At 34.4% G+C, this 18,349-nt stretch overlaps 1 protein-coding gene across 1 annotated transcript in view; it reads left to right on the plus strand.

The window, feature by feature from the left end:
• Positions 1-18,349, plus strand: part of Htr2c (5-hydroxytryptamine receptor 2C) — a 118,882-nt gene that overhangs the window by 79,748 nt on the left and 20,785 nt on the right. The window contains exon 3 of the mRNA XM_038317329.1: positions 13,578-13,778. Within this exon, the coding sequence (XP_038173257.1) occupies positions 13,578-13,778 (201 nt within the window). The remainder of the gene's footprint in view (positions 1-13,577; positions 13,779-18,349) is intronic.

Consider the following 18,349-nt stretch of genomic DNA (forward strand, 5'->3'; position numbering starts at 1 on the left):
ATGATATCGAAGCCATCCTTTTTGTTAAATTCAAATGACTTGGTAGTTATCAATATTAATTATCAATCTTCTCATTCATAATGTTAGTTTATTAATTGAATTATCACATTAAACAATTGAGAGCTTGTTTAAGAAAATATCAAATATTAAAACAAATACTTTATGCTTTAGCAGACAAGAGATTTTTCAGAATTTAGGCTTACTATTAGCTATACTTACAAAATCTAAAGGAGTACTACTATTTCACATAGTTAAATTATTTAAACTCAAAAATATTATGCCGCTTCCCAAACAAAAATCTACCATTGAAGACTCCTACAGACATCGAAATGATATTTCACAATCTCTTTTATTACATGGAAATATTTAAAACCACCCCCTTGATGCTTAACTATTTCCAGAAACAACGCCAAGAAATGTGGACTTGAAATTTTTTGATGTCTGTCAGGTGTAGGTGGCTCATTAATAAATGCATAAATGTCTTCAAGATCAGGATAGTATAATCGGGCAAAGAATCCGATTCCCATCTTGGAGTCTGGTCAGCAGATTAAACTCACATTCACAAGTCCATGATGAAAAGGGGAGGTTTAAACCCGAGGTACCTGGACAGTCCAAAGGAGTTTGTTGCGGTATTACATCAGGAGTTTCTAATATTATCCATGTTCCGTCTTGAGAGCAGTGTTAAAAGAGGTGGAGATTTCAGGACAGGGGCATCGGAAACTGAGTTGACATTGAAGACCCAAAGTAGCTATGCTGCTTACAGATAGGATGACAGGCTATGTCTGTAGTCTTCCAAGGATCTTGTTTCGAAGCATGGACGCTAGTAAAGCTGGTGACCACGAGCCTGTTTGGTTCAGCCAGCTGCTACTCAGCCTGTCCAGAGTGAGACTGACACACTGCTGGTTGAAAGCAGCTCATTGTATGCCACTGGGTCTATTCTCATTGGTTGAAAGTCTGAGCAAGGGTGATGTCAATAATGAGGTGAACTGTGATATCATGAGGCATAAAGAGAAAGAGGCTAAGGATGCAAGCAGGAAGGGAGTGGCCCTGGCTTGACTCTTAAAGAGACCAAGGCCCTCCCCACTATATACAAGCTGAGAAAGGTATCCCTCCAAAGAGAATGGGTCTCTACTGTATGTACTAGCTTTTGGGGATCCTAGTCTATTTGGATGCATACCTTCCTAAGCCTGGATGGAGGGAGGAAGGCCTTGGACTTCTCATAGGGCAGGATACCCTGCCCTTTCTTAGGACTGGAGACGGGGGTGGGGGGAGTGGAGGGAAATAGGAGGAGGAGAGGAAGTGAAAATTTTGAATGGTATTATATTAAAAACTAAATTAAAAATGTCAGTACAAGCAGTAGGGATAAATCCTAGTCTCACTGCCTGTGACCCCACAGTCTGCCCTAGCCACACTACTGTCACCCACATTTAGAGGGCCTAGTTTGATTCTCAGATGAGAGTTGGTGTGCTCCCATTAGTTCAAGTAAGCTGTTTCAGTGAGTATCCCCATCATGGTCTTGACCCTTTTGCTTGTTTTTTGCTCCTCCCTCCCTTCGACTTTGGGATGACAGCCCAGTGCTTGGCTGTGGATCTCTGCATCTGCTTCCGTCTGTTGCTGAGTGGCAGTTCTGTAATAACATTTAAGGCAGTCATCAATCTGACTACAGGGCAGGGCCAGTTCAGGCACCCTCTCCACAATTGCTTGGGGTCTTAGTTGGGATCATCCCTGTGGATTTCTGGGAATTTCTCTAGTGCCAGGTTTCTTACTAGCCCCATAATGGCTCCCTCACCAAAATACCTCTTTCCTTGCTCTCCCTCTCTGCCCTTCTGTCATCTTGACCATCCTGTTCCCTTAAGTTCTTCTACCTTCTCCCCTCCTTCCATCCACCTCACCTACTGAACTCCCTTCACCTACCCCCAAGCTTCCAATTTTCTCAAGAGATCTTGTCTATTTCCCTTTCCCAGGGGGCATCCATGTATGTTTCTCTTAGAGTTCTCCTTGCTACCTAGCTGAGAGAACATTGTTAAAGGTCTGTAACACATGATTGTTCTGAGATATGGAGAATAATTGGAGAAAAGGGTGGTTTGTTGATTACAAAGTTTCTAGGTTATTCAGATTATGAGTAATCAATACCATTTCATCAGAAACAGAAGACAAAATCAGAAGTCTTCATGTCATCATTTGCACAGAGAAGCATCAATCAGTGACAAGTCCTTCAACAGAGAAGAGAAGTTCAAGGTGCAGCAGCAGTTGATTCTCACATGGACGGGGAGGTTGAACATCCTGCATAGTGCTGCCAGGAAATCCCTACTTCATACTAAGAGGGGGCTAGCTGGTTGCATATGTAGGATGTCCCATCTCCCGGCCCACTTCATCGTGACAGATACTGGAAGCGCCATTCTGCTTGATTGAAGAGCCGTAAAATCTACACACAGAAGAAACAAAGATTTGAGGTACATCGCTAGGAAGACATTGATAGGTATATTTATTTGAAGGTGGACACTTACTGCTATAACTTTTGCTCACAAGATGAAGAGGGTTTTTGGGTGATTCTGTAAAGTTGGGGCCAGTAGATCTGTCTTGAACCATGTCAGCTGGCTAAAGGGATGGCAAAGTCTGCAGTGCTTCAATGATTGTGTTGCTTTCCCTCGGCATTATACCAACACAAGGAGATTAGGTAATTGGACATATTTACATAGGCTATCCAGAGGTAGAGTACCTAGAGAAAGAGAGAATCCATTTCCTATTCATAGAGAAGATGCCATTTATAAACTAAAGAGTAGAAAAAGAAAAATGGATCGTTAAATCAGAGGTCATTTACTTCTTATCAGGAGTCCAGAGAGAATTTAATAATTGAAAATAAAATAAAAACAGTCTAATTTCAGGTAAAAATCCAAGTTATAAAGTGGAGACAGGAATGATTCCAAATATTTGTAAACATAATTGTTAGATACTGCATTTAGCCAGTTCAATGGAATTCATCATTATATTGTAGATAATTATACATATTTGCCATTTGTTTTCAAGATTAGACTTGCCTCTTGAAATATTTTGTGAAATAAGCACTTTATTTACCAAAATTTTGAATATAATTGATGCACAGTTTATCAGATATATTTGCCATCACAAATAAGCACTATTGAGTCTTCTGTTTTCACATAACGGGAACAACAATATGACTTCTTATTTGGTTAGAGATAGATATCTATTTTCCATAAGATTCATGATTAATTAAAAAGTAAAAATTAAAGATCTTGTATTTATCTTGTTAAAATTTTAATAAGAATTTTTATTAAATGTGTCAATATAGATAATTTTTCCATTTTTCTGTTTCTAGTACTTACTCTTAGACAATTTTCTAGTAATTGCTCTTAATAATAATCTAGATTATTTTTTACTTACCTTATATCCATATATACTATAATTCATTTTTACTGAACCTATTGTTTTTAGAAATTTCAGATTTACTTGGCCTACAGTTACATGAATACATAGATAATTTTATTCCTTGTTTTCCAAACCTAAACAAGTTGCTAAAAAACTCATCTCAGTAGAACTGAACAAAGTGCCAGCAGGGGCATGTAAGATGGCTCAGCATATGATGATATTTACAACTAAGATTGACCAACTGAGTTTGATCCCTAAGACCCACCAAGTGTCAGCACCATATATACACACAATAACTAACTAGCTAAATAAATAAATGAGCTAACAAACAGAAAGCATGAGTAAGCTCAGTCTTATTCACCTAGCCCTCACAAGGATCTAAGTTTAAGCCCTTAGAACTGCAAAAACAAAATAATTAAGGCATTATAATGAAAATAGAGAAAGTTAATATTCTCCCTACTTTCTGAACCCGAAGAAGCTGAACTGTTTGGGGCTAAATTATCGAATTGAAAAAAGTTCTTCATATTTGTATATAATTAAAATTTTAATTAGAAATGACATTTGTATTTAATTCAAATTATTTTCAATATTTCCAAAGTAGTATAAATTTTTTCTCTATCACTAACATAATAGATTATATCAGAACAGTTTACAGTGTTGAATTACCATTTCATTACTGTAATTACTGCTGTTTTGCACAATGTATTAGTTTTTGGTATGTTTAACCCTCTTTGTTAATATTATGATTGAAATTTCATATATTTGTCTATTTATTTAAATGATATTTGTCTCTAACCTATTTAAAAAATTTTCAAGTTTTGATGTCAACATTCTATTATTTATGAATTTTAAAATGTCCTTGATTTCTTCAGTGACCTGTTCAACATTCACTTGTGTACTGCTTAATCTCTATTTTTTCTGTGAATTTTCTGTAGGTTCTCTTTATGCTTGTTTCTACCTTAATTTCATTACAATAAGATAGAAGACAAGAACTTATTTTGCTTTTGTGTATTTGTTATGATGTTTTCTGTGTCTGCTATATGTTCTATTCTGGAGTAAGCTCCAGGGGGATTCTGGGAAGGTTTTCTCAGAGTTACTTGGATGAAAATGTTCTGTATATGACCTCTTTGTCCATTTGACATGCCATAAAATTTACCTATGTTATTCCTATTTATATTTTGTTGCAATAACCTGTATTTTGAGGAAAGTTGGGATATTAGAATAATCTACTATTATTGTTTGGGTGTTAATCTATGACTTTATCTAGTAAATATTTCTTTTATGAAATTGGGTGCACTTGCTGTCAATGAATATATGTTTAGAATTGTAATGTCCTAATATTCTGCCTTTCTGGAGATCCATTCTATTAGGAAGAATTTCCAATGCATTTTTACTTATTTTTTTCATTTCCAACATTTTAGTTTGTTTTTTACTTTTGTATTTACTTTATTTAATTTTATTTTCATAGTCCATACTAACCTCCTTATTTAATACAAGCATTTATTTGTATCCTCTTGGAATTCATTCAAAGATTTATGTCATCTTTGATTTTCTTAACACATGTGTAATAACTTTTTTGAATTTTTTTGTCTGGAATTTCATCTAAAGGAGGCTATTGGAGGCCAGTACTGTGAAATTGACAATTTTTACAGGGGACACTATTTCTTTTAAAGTCAACTAGTTTTTAAAAGACTTATTTATTTATTTTACATATATGAGTAATTTGCCTGTCTGTATGCATGCATGCCAGAGACCACATCGCATCTCTTTCATTTTAGATGGTTGTGAGCCACCATGTGGTTTGCTAGGAATTGAACAGAGGTTCTCTGGAAGAGCAGCCAGGGCGCTTAACTACTGAGCCATCTCTCCAATCATATAAGCCAACTATATTTTTTGTGGAGGTTTGGCAACATTTAAGAGGGATAAGATTATAGTACAGTTAAGACGACATATTTTTTTTATTAGACTGGTGCTCAGAAACCAGAGTTTATCCCAGGATTTCCTTAAGAATAGAATACCTACTGAAAAAAGTAATCACAACTTAGAGGTGAACCCATTGTGAAAATAGAGTAATAATCAACTACAAGCAATCATCCTTTAAGCATCAATCCTTGGAGTAAAGACATGTTGATAGTACTGTGTATAATAATGTATTACAATGGGTATGAGTGGGAATGGTGTATTAGTTCCTTGTCTTGTCTCTGCGAGAATATATATGATCAAAACTTCTGAATGGAAAAAAAGAGTTGACTTGGGTTAGCAGTTGCAGAGAATATAGTCCATCCTGGCCAGAAATGTATGGTGGCAGAAAAATGGTATATCCATAATCAGGAGGCAGAGAACAATGAATGCCATGAAACAGTACTACTACCCTCAGATTGGATAGGTCTTCCTACCTCAATTGACCTAGTATCAGCAAGCCTGATACTAGGTCACGGAAATCTGCACAGAAATCTGGTTTTTGTTGATGCACAGAAATCTGGGTTTTGGTGATTCTAAATCCATCAGGTGGACAAAATTAACCATCAACTATGGTAATTTTTTTTAGAAAAACAAGGAAGAAAAAAGAGAAATAAGACCAGTTGATAGCGTTGAGTTGATAAAAATCAATAGGGAAGGGAAATAGTATGGAATACTGTAGGTGAAAAGCAAATTTAGGTGAGAGTTTAAGCTAAAGGTAGATTGAGAGGGAGCAGGCAATGATATAGTATCAGATAATGTACAACAGTTCCACTTCTCAAAATGCCAAACCACAGAGACTTTGTGAAATCTGTGATCCTTGGAAGAGGAAAAGGAAAAGAGCAAAACTGATAAACTACGAAAGAGTAAGGAGAGAGAAACTGATGACAAGAACAGCAGGACCAACTTGGCTTTAAAAGATATTGGGTGTTAAATAAAATAGAAACACATATAGAGGGGAGAGATAACTGGGTGGTAATATAGGATTGGGAAAACTGGCTGACCTGGTTGCTGCACCAACTTTTAAGACTCCTGAATTTCTTTCCCAGCTACTATAAGCCTGTCTCACCCTTGGGAGTGCTTTTTCAATGCATGGTCTGGTTCTTCCGTCTAGTTCTTCTTTTAGATGGTCAGATTACAGATTCTGTGGGATTGTTAAATTTTGGGCAAGGGAGTCATGTTGTCTTGATTCCTCATGTGTCTTCACTGGAACTAGCACATCTAGGATTCAGCCACTAGTTGGATTATTTTGTTTACCTTAATTTTTTCTGTTGAAGTCTTTCCAGTGCTATGTGGGAGTATATTAGAGTAGGATTAGAATATTGCTCCTCCCTAATGGACTGCTACACCCTCAGTTCACATGCTCAGATTACTGTACTTAAACTTCAGCAAAACCACAAGAATAGAAAGGTAACTTTAGCTAATTAAAATCAAGCGTCTGGGGCTGGAGAGATGGCTCAGTGGTTAAGAGCACTAGCTATTCTGCTCTTTTAGAGGTCCTGAGTGCAATTCTCAGCAAGCGCATGGTGGCTTACAACCATCTATAAAAAGATTTGAAGCCCTCTTTTTGTGTGCATATGTACAAACAGACAAAGCACTCACACACATAAACAAAGAAATCTTTGAAAAAATATTAAAAATAAATAAACAAAAAGCAAATGTATTTTAAACCAAATAATTTGTTAATAATAAGAAACAAGCATAGAACAATATACACTAGAACATTAGTTACTATGAATAGAAATGGAAAAATAAGCCAGGCAGTGGTGGCACAGGCCTTTAATCCCAGCACTCGGGAGGCAGAGACTGGCAGATCTCTATGAGTTTGAGGCCAGCATGGTCCACAGCGTGAGTTCCAGGACAGGCTCCAAAAGCTAAACTGAAATCCTGTCTCGAAAAACAACAACAAAAAAATACCAAAAAACAAAAACAAAAATGAAAGGGAAAGATAGGCATAGAAGAGAGAAAAGAAAATAGAAAGGATAAAGAATAAAGATGAAGGGAAGAGGCAAGGTAGTCCGAGATAAAGGGAGAAAGAAAAGAGAAAGAAGTAAAGAAATACAATCACATCTCAATCTTAGTATTTGGGAAGATGGCACAGGGATATCTCACACACCCGTTTGTACCACAAGCCACCCTGTTTTCTCTAGAAAAGCAAAAGTAGAGTGAGCACAGGACAGAACAACATGGTTCACAAAATGGAAATTAAATATATTACATTAGGAAAATATAAAGGTGAAGGAAAGACAACTGGACAAGGCCTCATAGTCTATTTCTGTAAGTTTCCTTACACAGGCACCATTGCTGAGTCTGTCTGACCCTTTGCTTTTTTTTTTCTCCATCTGAGTAGGTATATTTTCTTCTGGCGGTCTGCTATTTATTCCACCACTAGAGGGCGCAGTACAGTTGGTTCCCTTTCTCTAGGTATTAATAGGACTATAAATTTTCCACGGGCAGGTCTTGTACACGTTAAAGAATTTTTAAGCACTTGACACAGCTTGTTCCTCTTCAGGTGAGCTAGTGAGTCCCACTCTAATATGTTGATCAGATGATGTGTCCACTGCATGGGATTCTGCAGAGATCTGACTCAACACTTTTCCCATTCTGCTAATGGTATTCAGCAGGCCCAGTCTTGGAGTCTAGGATCCTGACAAATGCTGTGGGCTCTGAGAATGGGCCTTGCAGAGAAGGACCTTTGTATCTAGAACCACAATAGGTTCCAAATCAGCGAGGATCTTTTTTAAAAATGGCTTCCTTTCTGCTGACCTTGCCGTGATGGCCTAGCCATCAACTAAATGGCATGTGGATACCAAGATTCTTGTCTGGTTGATTATGAATCTGCTTAGTGGTATATACAGTATTGATTGCATTTTTGGTGACCATTCATTTTCATCTTTAAATTATCTCATATTAAAAGAGCATTGAGAATTTTCCAAGGTTCTCTCTTTGTCTTAGGACATGATTCCAAACCTCTGCATAGTCACTCACTCCACACTGGAAATAAAGCACTTGCTGTTTGGGACTGAGTTGTCCCAGTTTCTAAAGCTTCATTTTTTCTCTGCTAGTAAAATAACTATTTGTCTACCTTGTCTACCGTCATTCATCTTAGGATAGTTGTTCTACGAGCCATTCTGGTTTGTTTCCAGGGATTCTAACAGTACATCCTAAAGCATCATCCTGTAAACACTATACGTAACTTTGCTTCTAAAATCTAAGGTTTCATTTTATCTAGCTATGACTGTTACTATGCAAATCTTTAAACTTTCCACATATTCACTGTATTGGGAATGTGCCTGGATCATGTAATTTCACCTATTGCTTTAAGAACTCTGCATTTACAGTAGAAAACAACAGATCTAGTAGGTCATCCAATGAAAGTTCTTCTCACTTGTGCATTTAAAGTACAACTGGAATGAAATTTTACAAGCAAAAATTATCAAGTACTATAGTTATTAATACAATCAATTTCCATCGCAGATATAATTCAACGAAGGTAAAAGAAGTAATAACCTACTAAGGTTGTAGCTCAGTAGTAGAGCACATATTTAGCATGCACAAGGACATAGGTTCAACCCCCAACTCTGAAAAATAAAAAGAAACAATAACTGTCAAAATTCATAAACACTGTGTGTTGTATGAGGAGCAGCAGGCCACGTCTCCCAGCCCAACTGGCTTACACCCAGGCTGGTGGGCTGCTTGTCATTCTGGCCACCCGGCTAGCTTATGCCCGAAATAATCACTCAGAGATTGTATTAATTAAATTGCTGCCTGGCCCATTATCTCTAGCCTCTTATTGGCTAACTCTCACATCTTGCTTTATCCTATATCTAGTCATCTGTGTAGCACCACAAGGTGGTGGCTTACTGGGAAAGATCCAAACCAGTGTCAGTCCCAAGCCGGAGAATCATGACATCTGCCACACTTCCCTTATTTCCAGCACTCTGCTCTCTCTACTCTGCCCACATAAGGGCTGCCCTATCAAAATACCAAGGCAGCTTCTTTATTCAACCAATGTAATCAACACAAATACAGAAGGACCTCCTATACCACCTGTGCTTAGAGACTTCCTAGAGATGAACAATTGAATGAAGAAGACGTTGGTTGAGTTTTCAACATCCATCACTTTTATGTAATTCAAGAAGAATGAATAATTTATGCCATAAAAAGTCACTAAGGTTCTAATAAACAATCCTCAGTTTTGTGACCTAAATAACTTCAAGAATCTAGGCATGTTGGTTCACACTAGTTCATAGCACTCTTGAGCCTGTACTTGGAGGACTGTAATAACTTGAATGTCACATGGTGATTTCCTCAGCTAGAAGGATGAGATTCTGTCTCAAAATCAAGAAGAAGTGGAGGAGAAGGAGAATAAAGAAAGGAAGGGAGGAAGGAAGGAAGGAAGAAAGGAAAGGAAGGAATGAAAAAAGAAAAAAAGAAAGAAAGAAAGAAAGAAAGAAAGAAAGAAAGAAAAAGAAAGGACAGACTGAATTAGAAGAAAAGTTTAAATAAACCTCAAATTCAATCTAGAAGCTGAGGGCATAGCTAAGAAAGAATAGTGATAAAGAAAGAAACTATAAATAAATTCTTCTCTGAAAAGCTATAAACCTCTTCTAACACTTCACTAACTTCTTAAGTCATGCTTGCTTGTAAATGCGTCAAGAAGGTTAAGAGATGAAGAGTGAATTGAAATGACATTTGAGCAGTAGCCCAAGAAATAAAAATTATGACTTGTTTCCAATTAAATTAATGATGGCCTAGAAAACAAAACAACAAATACTCTTTGGGGCAATAGAATAAAATCGAACATCTCAGCAATATAATATTCATAATGGTTAGGTAATAATAATTTTTTCTAAAATAGCAGGGAAAACTAACGTTCCTGCGTGTGCATAAACATTTTAAAAGCATATCTTGAAAACATAGATACTGAAATTTAGAGCATCATCATCATCATCCTCATCATCATCATCATCATCATCATCATCATCATAATAATAATAATAATAATAAATGTGTGATGATAACATAAACTTCACAAATTGTAACTATATATATATATATATATATATATACAAATAAAAGGATTTTAAAGCTGAAATGAAATATATGAAAACATTTAAAATATTTTGGATGGGTATAATAGCATATGGTAAATGACCAAAAAATACTCAGTGCATTTGAAGAGAGATCCATTAAACTTAGCAGCAGATGGGGAAAAAATGTTCTCAGAGAAGAAACAATATATCCCAAGGAATAACTAATGAAATGTTAAAATTCTTTGACACATACATAACTTGAAACTCAATGGGTAAAAGAAAGAACATTCTATTTTAAAAACAAAGACTGAAAAGTGCTTAAATTTGGTGAAAGTCATAAGGCTGTACATGCATGAAGGTCAAGAATAACAAGTATAAATATGAAATTCAGAGTTGCCAAGATGGCTAAGATGACATTTCTGTGCTACTGAACATTAGAAGACAAAGAAAAGTTTTAAACAACCTCCCCAAGGACTGAGGAGAAATCTCAGAGTCAAGTTGAAAGCACTAAGGGAATATTTTATTTTATGGTCTACAGAGAGTTTTTGAATATTTTAGTAAAAAAACTAGGTGAGAGCCAGGTATGGTGGCTTATAACTCCCAGAATTCAGGAAGTTGAGACTGGAGAATCATGAATTTAAGATTAGCTTGGGCTATATACCAGAACTAGGTTTAATGTTTTTTTTCAATCCCAAAGGTTATACTACTGTGTAAACTCAAATTAATATAATAAATATACAACATAATGAAAACAGGCTTTGATAAACAGTAAGATTTTCTAAATATGCAAAGCACAACAAAATAAACCAACAAAGCCCACCATAGTAAGTAGCATCAACCTACAGGGAGAGAGGAAAATCTGATTTACAGAGTTGCTTTAGCATAAAATTAAAAATCTCTACAAATATACAAGTTCCATTAAAATTAAAAATCATACTTCAGGTAGTGGTGGTTAATACCTTTAATCCCAGAACTTGAGAAGCAGAGGCAAGTTAATCTCTATGAATTGAAATTTAGCCTGGTCTACAGAGCAAGTTCCAGGCCAGCCAGGGCTACACAAAGAAACCCTATCTCTAAGAACCAGAAAAAATTTATAAAAAGTAATTGGAAAATGTGCACAACTTAAGTGGAAAACATATTGACCACAGAAAGCCCAAGGATGGAATTATCAAAATTTTTGAATTGTTATTTTTTATTGATTTTTATTGAGCTCTACATTTCTCTCTGCTCCCCTTCCTCCTCTCCTCCCCTCTTCAACCCTCCCTCCCCCAAGGTTCTCCATGCTCCCAATTTACTCAGGAGATCTTGTCTTTTTCTATTTCCAATGTAGAAATTTTGAATTATTTAAAGTGCTAAAGGAGATAGTGAACAAAGAACTAAAGGAGACAAAGAAAACAATGTTTCAACAAATAGAAAACAAAATTAAAAGCTTATAATTATAAAAAAGAACCAAGCACAAATTTGGGAGTTAGAAAGTACAACAAATGAAATAAAAAGTTTACTAGAGTGATTCTACAGCAGAATGTCAAGAATTTAACTGAACTTTAATCCTTAAGTAACTGGAGAAAAAGAGCAAGATTAGCCCAACTAGCAAAATGATAAGTGTGATTTACTGTCAGGTTTTGCCCCAACTTTACACAAGCTAGACTCAGCAAAGAAGAAGGAGCCTCGGCTGACAAGGAAGTGTGTCCAAAAGATCTGGCTATAAGGCATTTTCTCAATGAGTAATCAATGGGAAAGGACCCAGCCCATGGTGAGTGGTGCTGCCATCCTTGAGCTGCTTATCCTGGAATCTATAAGGCAGACTGAGCAAGCCAAGGGAAAGCAAGCCCCTAAGTAGCACCCTTCCATGGCCTCTGCACCAGCTTGTGCCTCCAGGTTCCTGCCCTGTTTGAGTTCCTGTTATGGCTTCCTTCAATGATGAGTAGTGATGTGGAAGTGTAAGCCAAATAAACCCTCTCCTCCCTAACTTGTTTAGGTCATAGTCTTTCAGTACATCGGTAGTAACCCCAACCAAGACAGAAATATGGAGTAAGAAAATGTACAATTAAGACATCCAAATTTTTCTTTGAAAATTTGGAAATTTTAGTGAGAGAAACTAGGGAAAGAAGAAAAAACTAGGGAAAGTGACACAATTGACTAAAATTAGAGCCAAAAGTGGGTATGTTTCTACAGAATTGAAAGATTAACAATTAGGGGTGAAGAAAGAGCTCAGGAATTAATAGTACTTGACATGTTCTCAGAGGATCTCGTTTCAGTTTTTGGCATTCATGTCAGCCAACTCAACAAATACCTGAAACTCATATTTCCAGAGGATCTAATGGCTTCTTCTGCCCTTTGACAACACACGTTGTACACAAGCACATGAAATAAATACATCTTCATTATTTATTTATTATTCATTGTATTGAATCAATAAATACAAAGAATAGTCACTCCACGACAAGTTAAATAATCTAGTTAAGGAAAGAAAACTGAGCCACAGGAAAAATTGAAAAAGAATAAATAAAAATATTTGAGATCATATACATGGGAAACCATGAGGAAACTACATACAAAATCTAACACAATAAAAGAACTTGGGAAAGTTACTGGATACAGGAACAATAAACTAAAATTATTTTCAATACTATATATATATGCAACAATAAACACTCCATAAAGGTAATTTTAACAAATTATGAGCATCTGAAAAATCTCATGTAACCATTGGCTATTAAAAGTGGAGTAATAATAAATAAATGAACACATATAAGCCTCCAAACATATATTTATCAACAATCCAGCTATGAAAAATAATTCCAGTTATATGAAGTAGTCAAAGTATGTAAATCCGTAATGAAAAAAACCTAGAGTTTGTCTAGGAGACTAGGACGAAAGGATGGGTTATGGACTGCTTAATGAATAGTATTTTTCTTCTGGAGTGGTAAACTAGTCCAAATCAAGAAGGAAGATATATTTGTACTAAATGTCTTGAGATTGCACACATTGAGGTGGTAACTTTTATATTATGTAAAGTGTACTGTAATAAAAATTATAAATGTTGCTATCATAATCATCACTAGAAAAAATAATGAAATTTCACTATCTTTATAATGTCGTGGAGAGGGAGCCATAAGTGGACTAAAGTGGAGAAGTATAGAGAGTGCAATTTGGTTAACATGGTTTTTCTCTCTTCTCTTTGTTCTTTTTCAGATTATGTCTGGCCATTACCTAGATATTTGTGCCCCGTCTGGATCTCACTAGATGTGCTATTTTCAACTGCGTCCATCATGCACCTCTGCGCCATATCGCTGGACCGGTATGTAGCAATACGTAATCCTATTGAGCACAGCCGGTTCAATTCGCGGACTAAGGCCATCATGAAGATTGCCATCGTTTGGGCAATATCAATAGGTAAATATACCTGGCCATAGAATTGCAGCGGCTATGCTCAATACCTTCGGATTATGTACTGTGAACAACCTACAGACATCGACTGGTAACATTTGCGTTTGGTCGGGAGTCGAGTAATTATTCTTGACCTACATATCTGATATTTAGGTTAAAAATAATGAAAGCAGCCTAAAACATATGGATATGAAGACATAAGGTTTCGATTTTTACAGCTAAATTATCTTTTACTTTAATATACCAAAGAATTCTGCAACACAGATACAAAATGTTATGATGATTACAAAGCTATAAGAAAACGTCTAAATTTTAAAAATATAACATTGAAATATATGAAAACAAAGATCTTTTCTGAATAATTGACCTACTGATTTTGAAAATTTAATAATAAAATTTAAATTGTCATGAAATAAACATTTATAAATTTGTGCTGTTATTAAACAATCTACTATTTCTCATAAATTTTAATTAGTTTTTAAGTTCTGTTTAAACATAAAAAGTCATCTGTTGGAGATGTAAATATTCAGAATATTTAAAGAGAGATAAATGATCTTGTTATTTCACATATTTAAAATATCCATAAATGTTTTGACCATTCCAATATTAAAGTTAAAAATTTTAACTAAATGGAAGTAAGAGCATTTCTAATCCTCTCTCCTCTCTCCCATCCAGTTGAACTTATAATTATATTATGTCTCATGAGATAATTTCTCTTCAATCCCTGTTTCTTTGAAACATTTAGAGAGAGACTATACCAAGATCAAGAAAATTTTTCACTCTTCATTAATCTTCTAATGTTTAATTTTTAAGTTAGTAGGGCAAATAAATTTATATCACTTTTAAGATTGTTTTGTTTTAGCTATCGTACATGATTCTGTGTGTACACAGCAATATGCCTTTAGATAATGAGTCATGAGGCCTCACACAGAATCATATGGATCTACATATGCAAACTTGTGCTTATAAGTTCAGTTCACATCCTCTCCTTTTATAAATAAGCATATAAGGTGATAGATACCAGTAAGACTTTTTAAGATAAGATGATATTTTACATTAAGATTTGATGAAAAAAGAATAACTTGTGCATTAAAGGGAAACAAAAAACGTAAAAGAAATGCTTAACTTTCAGATTTAAAAAAGGAATATTATAGATATATAAAATGTAAAAGAAGATATTAAAGATAAAAAGGAAAATAGATTAAGTAAGAAAATATAAGACATAGTGAAATGTAGAATTAAAACCAAATATATGTCAAATTATACTAACTATAAATTATCTAAATAGGATAAGAAAGTCAGAATTAGAAAAATAACACAAACATGTATATTAAGAACATAAAACAAAAGTTGAATTTTTAAAATAGCCCTTTCCTCAAACACCAACAAAAAATTATACAGCAACAATATTTATAAAATTTTGGTGAAAAATTTTGTAGAGTGTTTACTATGTTATGATGAGATATTTAATTCATCTGGATAATATAACAATACATTTATGTACACAATAATTTGGCTTCATTCAAAGAGGAGAGACAAAACACCAAGGACAGACAGACAAATCTACAATGAGGTATAAGATCTCAACAAGACACCCTTTGTGATTATGAGGAATAAGAACAAAGCTACCAGTGATTTCTGAGATGAAGAATAAATAAATTTTCAAAATTATACTATACTCTTAAACATAGCAGTATGTCCTGTGTTAAAAAAAAAACTAAAAATTCCCATATTCTGATGAAAGTTTAAATTGTGTCATTGGCATGAAACATCATCTGTTCTCGTTACCTCACTTGAGCGCAACACATTTAATTTTTGAGAAAATATTTAGCTATATACAATTTTGAGAAACTTGAGTTTGTCTGGTAGTCATTGTTTCAAGATTAAGTCTGATGTATAAGCAAAGATAAGCAATATAATAAATCATTTAGCTGTAGTCATCAAAAATATCCACAGTATTCAAAAATATTTTCATTTTCATATAATTAAAACTAGCTTATCAGTCTCAAAAGTAAAGTATTTTAAAAAAAGAAAAGTTGTATTGAATCTATAAATCAATTAAGTAAGCACTAATGTCTAAACAATACTATGGTTTGCAATCCATACACATATCCATATGTACAAACAAATATTTAATATTTACTTAAGTTGTTTAAATTCTATTTTATAGTTTTCAGTCTTATGTCTGTCTTTCGTAGACACATCTCTGGCCATTTAAGTTCTTTGACCACTATTGTAAATAGTGTTGGTTTTAATTTCTGATTGCTTTTTGGTGGTATTTATAATTAAGCACCTAAATTTTACATTTATTCTCTGCCTAAAGATCTGGCTAAATTCCTTTGACATCTCTAAGAGATTGTTAAGAGATTCTGCCATTTTCTAGATATGCTCTATAATATCACTTAAATGATGACAGATTCATTCGCTCCTTCCTGTCTTAAATCTTTATTATCTTGACAGGATGTGCAAAATAGTGTTCAGTGAAAGTGGAGGTCGAAGACATTTTTCCTTCTTTTAAGAGTGATGTTTGTGTGCTGGGGTGTGGCTTCAATGGTAGAAGAGTTGCCTGGCATGTATAAGGCCCTAGCAGAGCAAAGCAAAAGAAACAAATGTTGTGTGTTAGTTCAGGCCTTTTAAAAACATGTTTTATCAGATTCAGAATGTTCTCTCTCATTCTGTATTAGCTGTGACTTTTCATAGTAGGCATGAACTTCCTTAAATGGTTTTAGCTGTGCCTAGTGTGATGATTATTGGATTTATTTCCTCTTTTATTCTCTTAGTGTAGTACATTATATGTTTTTGAATTGTAATTAATCTTGAATTGCTTAAGCAGATTCCATTTGGTAACAGATTCTTTATTGCTATATCATTGGAGGATTCTTTTTTAATTTAATTAACTTTTTCTTATCTAATTGTCCAGAGAGATTTTTACTTTGCCTTTTTATTTTCTTTGGTGGCCAGTTTTGGTGTAAGGAATATATATATATATATATATATATATATATATATATATGAATCTGAAATTGTCTCTATATCTTTTTAAGTCTTTGGAAGATTTTTAGTGTATCATTTTGTTTAGAACATTGAAAGAGTATCAACTAAACAGAAGCTAAGGTGATAAAAATGATAATCAGTCAAAATGACATATTGATGACAGACACATAATCATCCAATGAAAACATTATAAAATACATGAAGAATAATTAATATAATTTAAAGAGATGTGGATAAACATAAAACAGTATTGAGAGTCCACTGCATAACTCTCAGTGATAGGTTGAATAAACAGGAAATTAACCAGGAAGCACAAGACCTTATTTATGCTATAATATAGATAGACCTAGTAGATATCTTTAAAGTGTTCCACACAAGAGCAAAATATACATTCTTCTTAAGTGAACCTACAACAGTTTTGAAGTAGACTGTACATTATTCCAAATAGACATGCAAATAGGAAACAATTATCGATTAGCTTAAATGGATTGAAGGCAGGCAAAATATACTTTCCAACCATCATGGAATAAAATGAGAACTCACTAAGGTAAGAGTAAATTGGAAATTTTGCAAATATGTGAATTAATTGGAAATTAGATAACATGATCCTATATGAATAGTGGGTTAAAGTACAAACCATAATTAAAAATTTGTTGAGATAAAGAAAATTTGAACACACCATAGCAAAAGTATGAGACACAAAAAGTGGTGCTTAAAAACTATAATTGTAATGTACACATTTAAAAGATCCCATATGAATCAACTGATTTTCCTTTGAAAGTAATGACTGGAGAGTAAACCAAATCCAAAAAAGAGTCACTGAATGAAATTTCTGTCAAAAGCTGAATTAAGTCCAAGGTAAGCAGAGCCAGGGACCTAGGGAAGGAGCAAATCAATAACATGAAAATAAAAGTAAAGGAGAAAATTCATGAGTAATCTGCTTCTTGAAGAACTTCAGTAAGGCTTATATAGCATTAGGAAAATTAAAAAGAAAAGAGAGATAGATCCATTCTCAGTAAAAGGAAACCATTACATATTAGACAGACATTAAAAAGGATCATATAAGATTTTTGTATGCTGCTTTGTGTCAACGCATTAGAAACATTAGGTAAAATGCACAGTTCTTTGAAAATTAGTATGTACCAACTTTCGTACCTACTTCTTTATGGACACCAATTTTGCATACATTGGTACACTTGAAGGTATTTCATATGTGTCTAAGGATTTCTTGATTTTTTCATTATTTATTATATTTATTCTTCAGAATGCATTATCTCTCTTGGAGTCTAGCTGTCTCTGTCTCTGACACTGTCTCTGTCTCTCTCCTCATTTGCTGTTACTTTATTTTTGACATAGCAAATCTACTATTAAGACTCTAATTTATTTTTTGCCTTTTTTATTGTAGAAGGAGTGGCGGGCTGTGTCCTGCCACCCGGCCGCCAGCTAGCTTTACACCCGAAATAATTACACGGAAACTGTATTCATTTAAATACTGCCTGGCCCCTGGCCCGTTACCTGTAGCTTTTTATTGGTTGATTCTCATATCTTGCTTTAACCCATATTTAGTAATTTATATAGCACCA

The sequence above is a fragment of the Arvicola amphibius genome, chromosome X (assembly GCF_903992535.2).
Source record: "Arvicola amphibius chromosome X, mArvAmp1.2, whole genome shotgun sequence".
NCBI classification, from domain to species: domain Eukaryota; kingdom Metazoa; phylum Chordata; class Mammalia; order Rodentia; family Cricetidae; genus Arvicola; species Arvicola amphibius.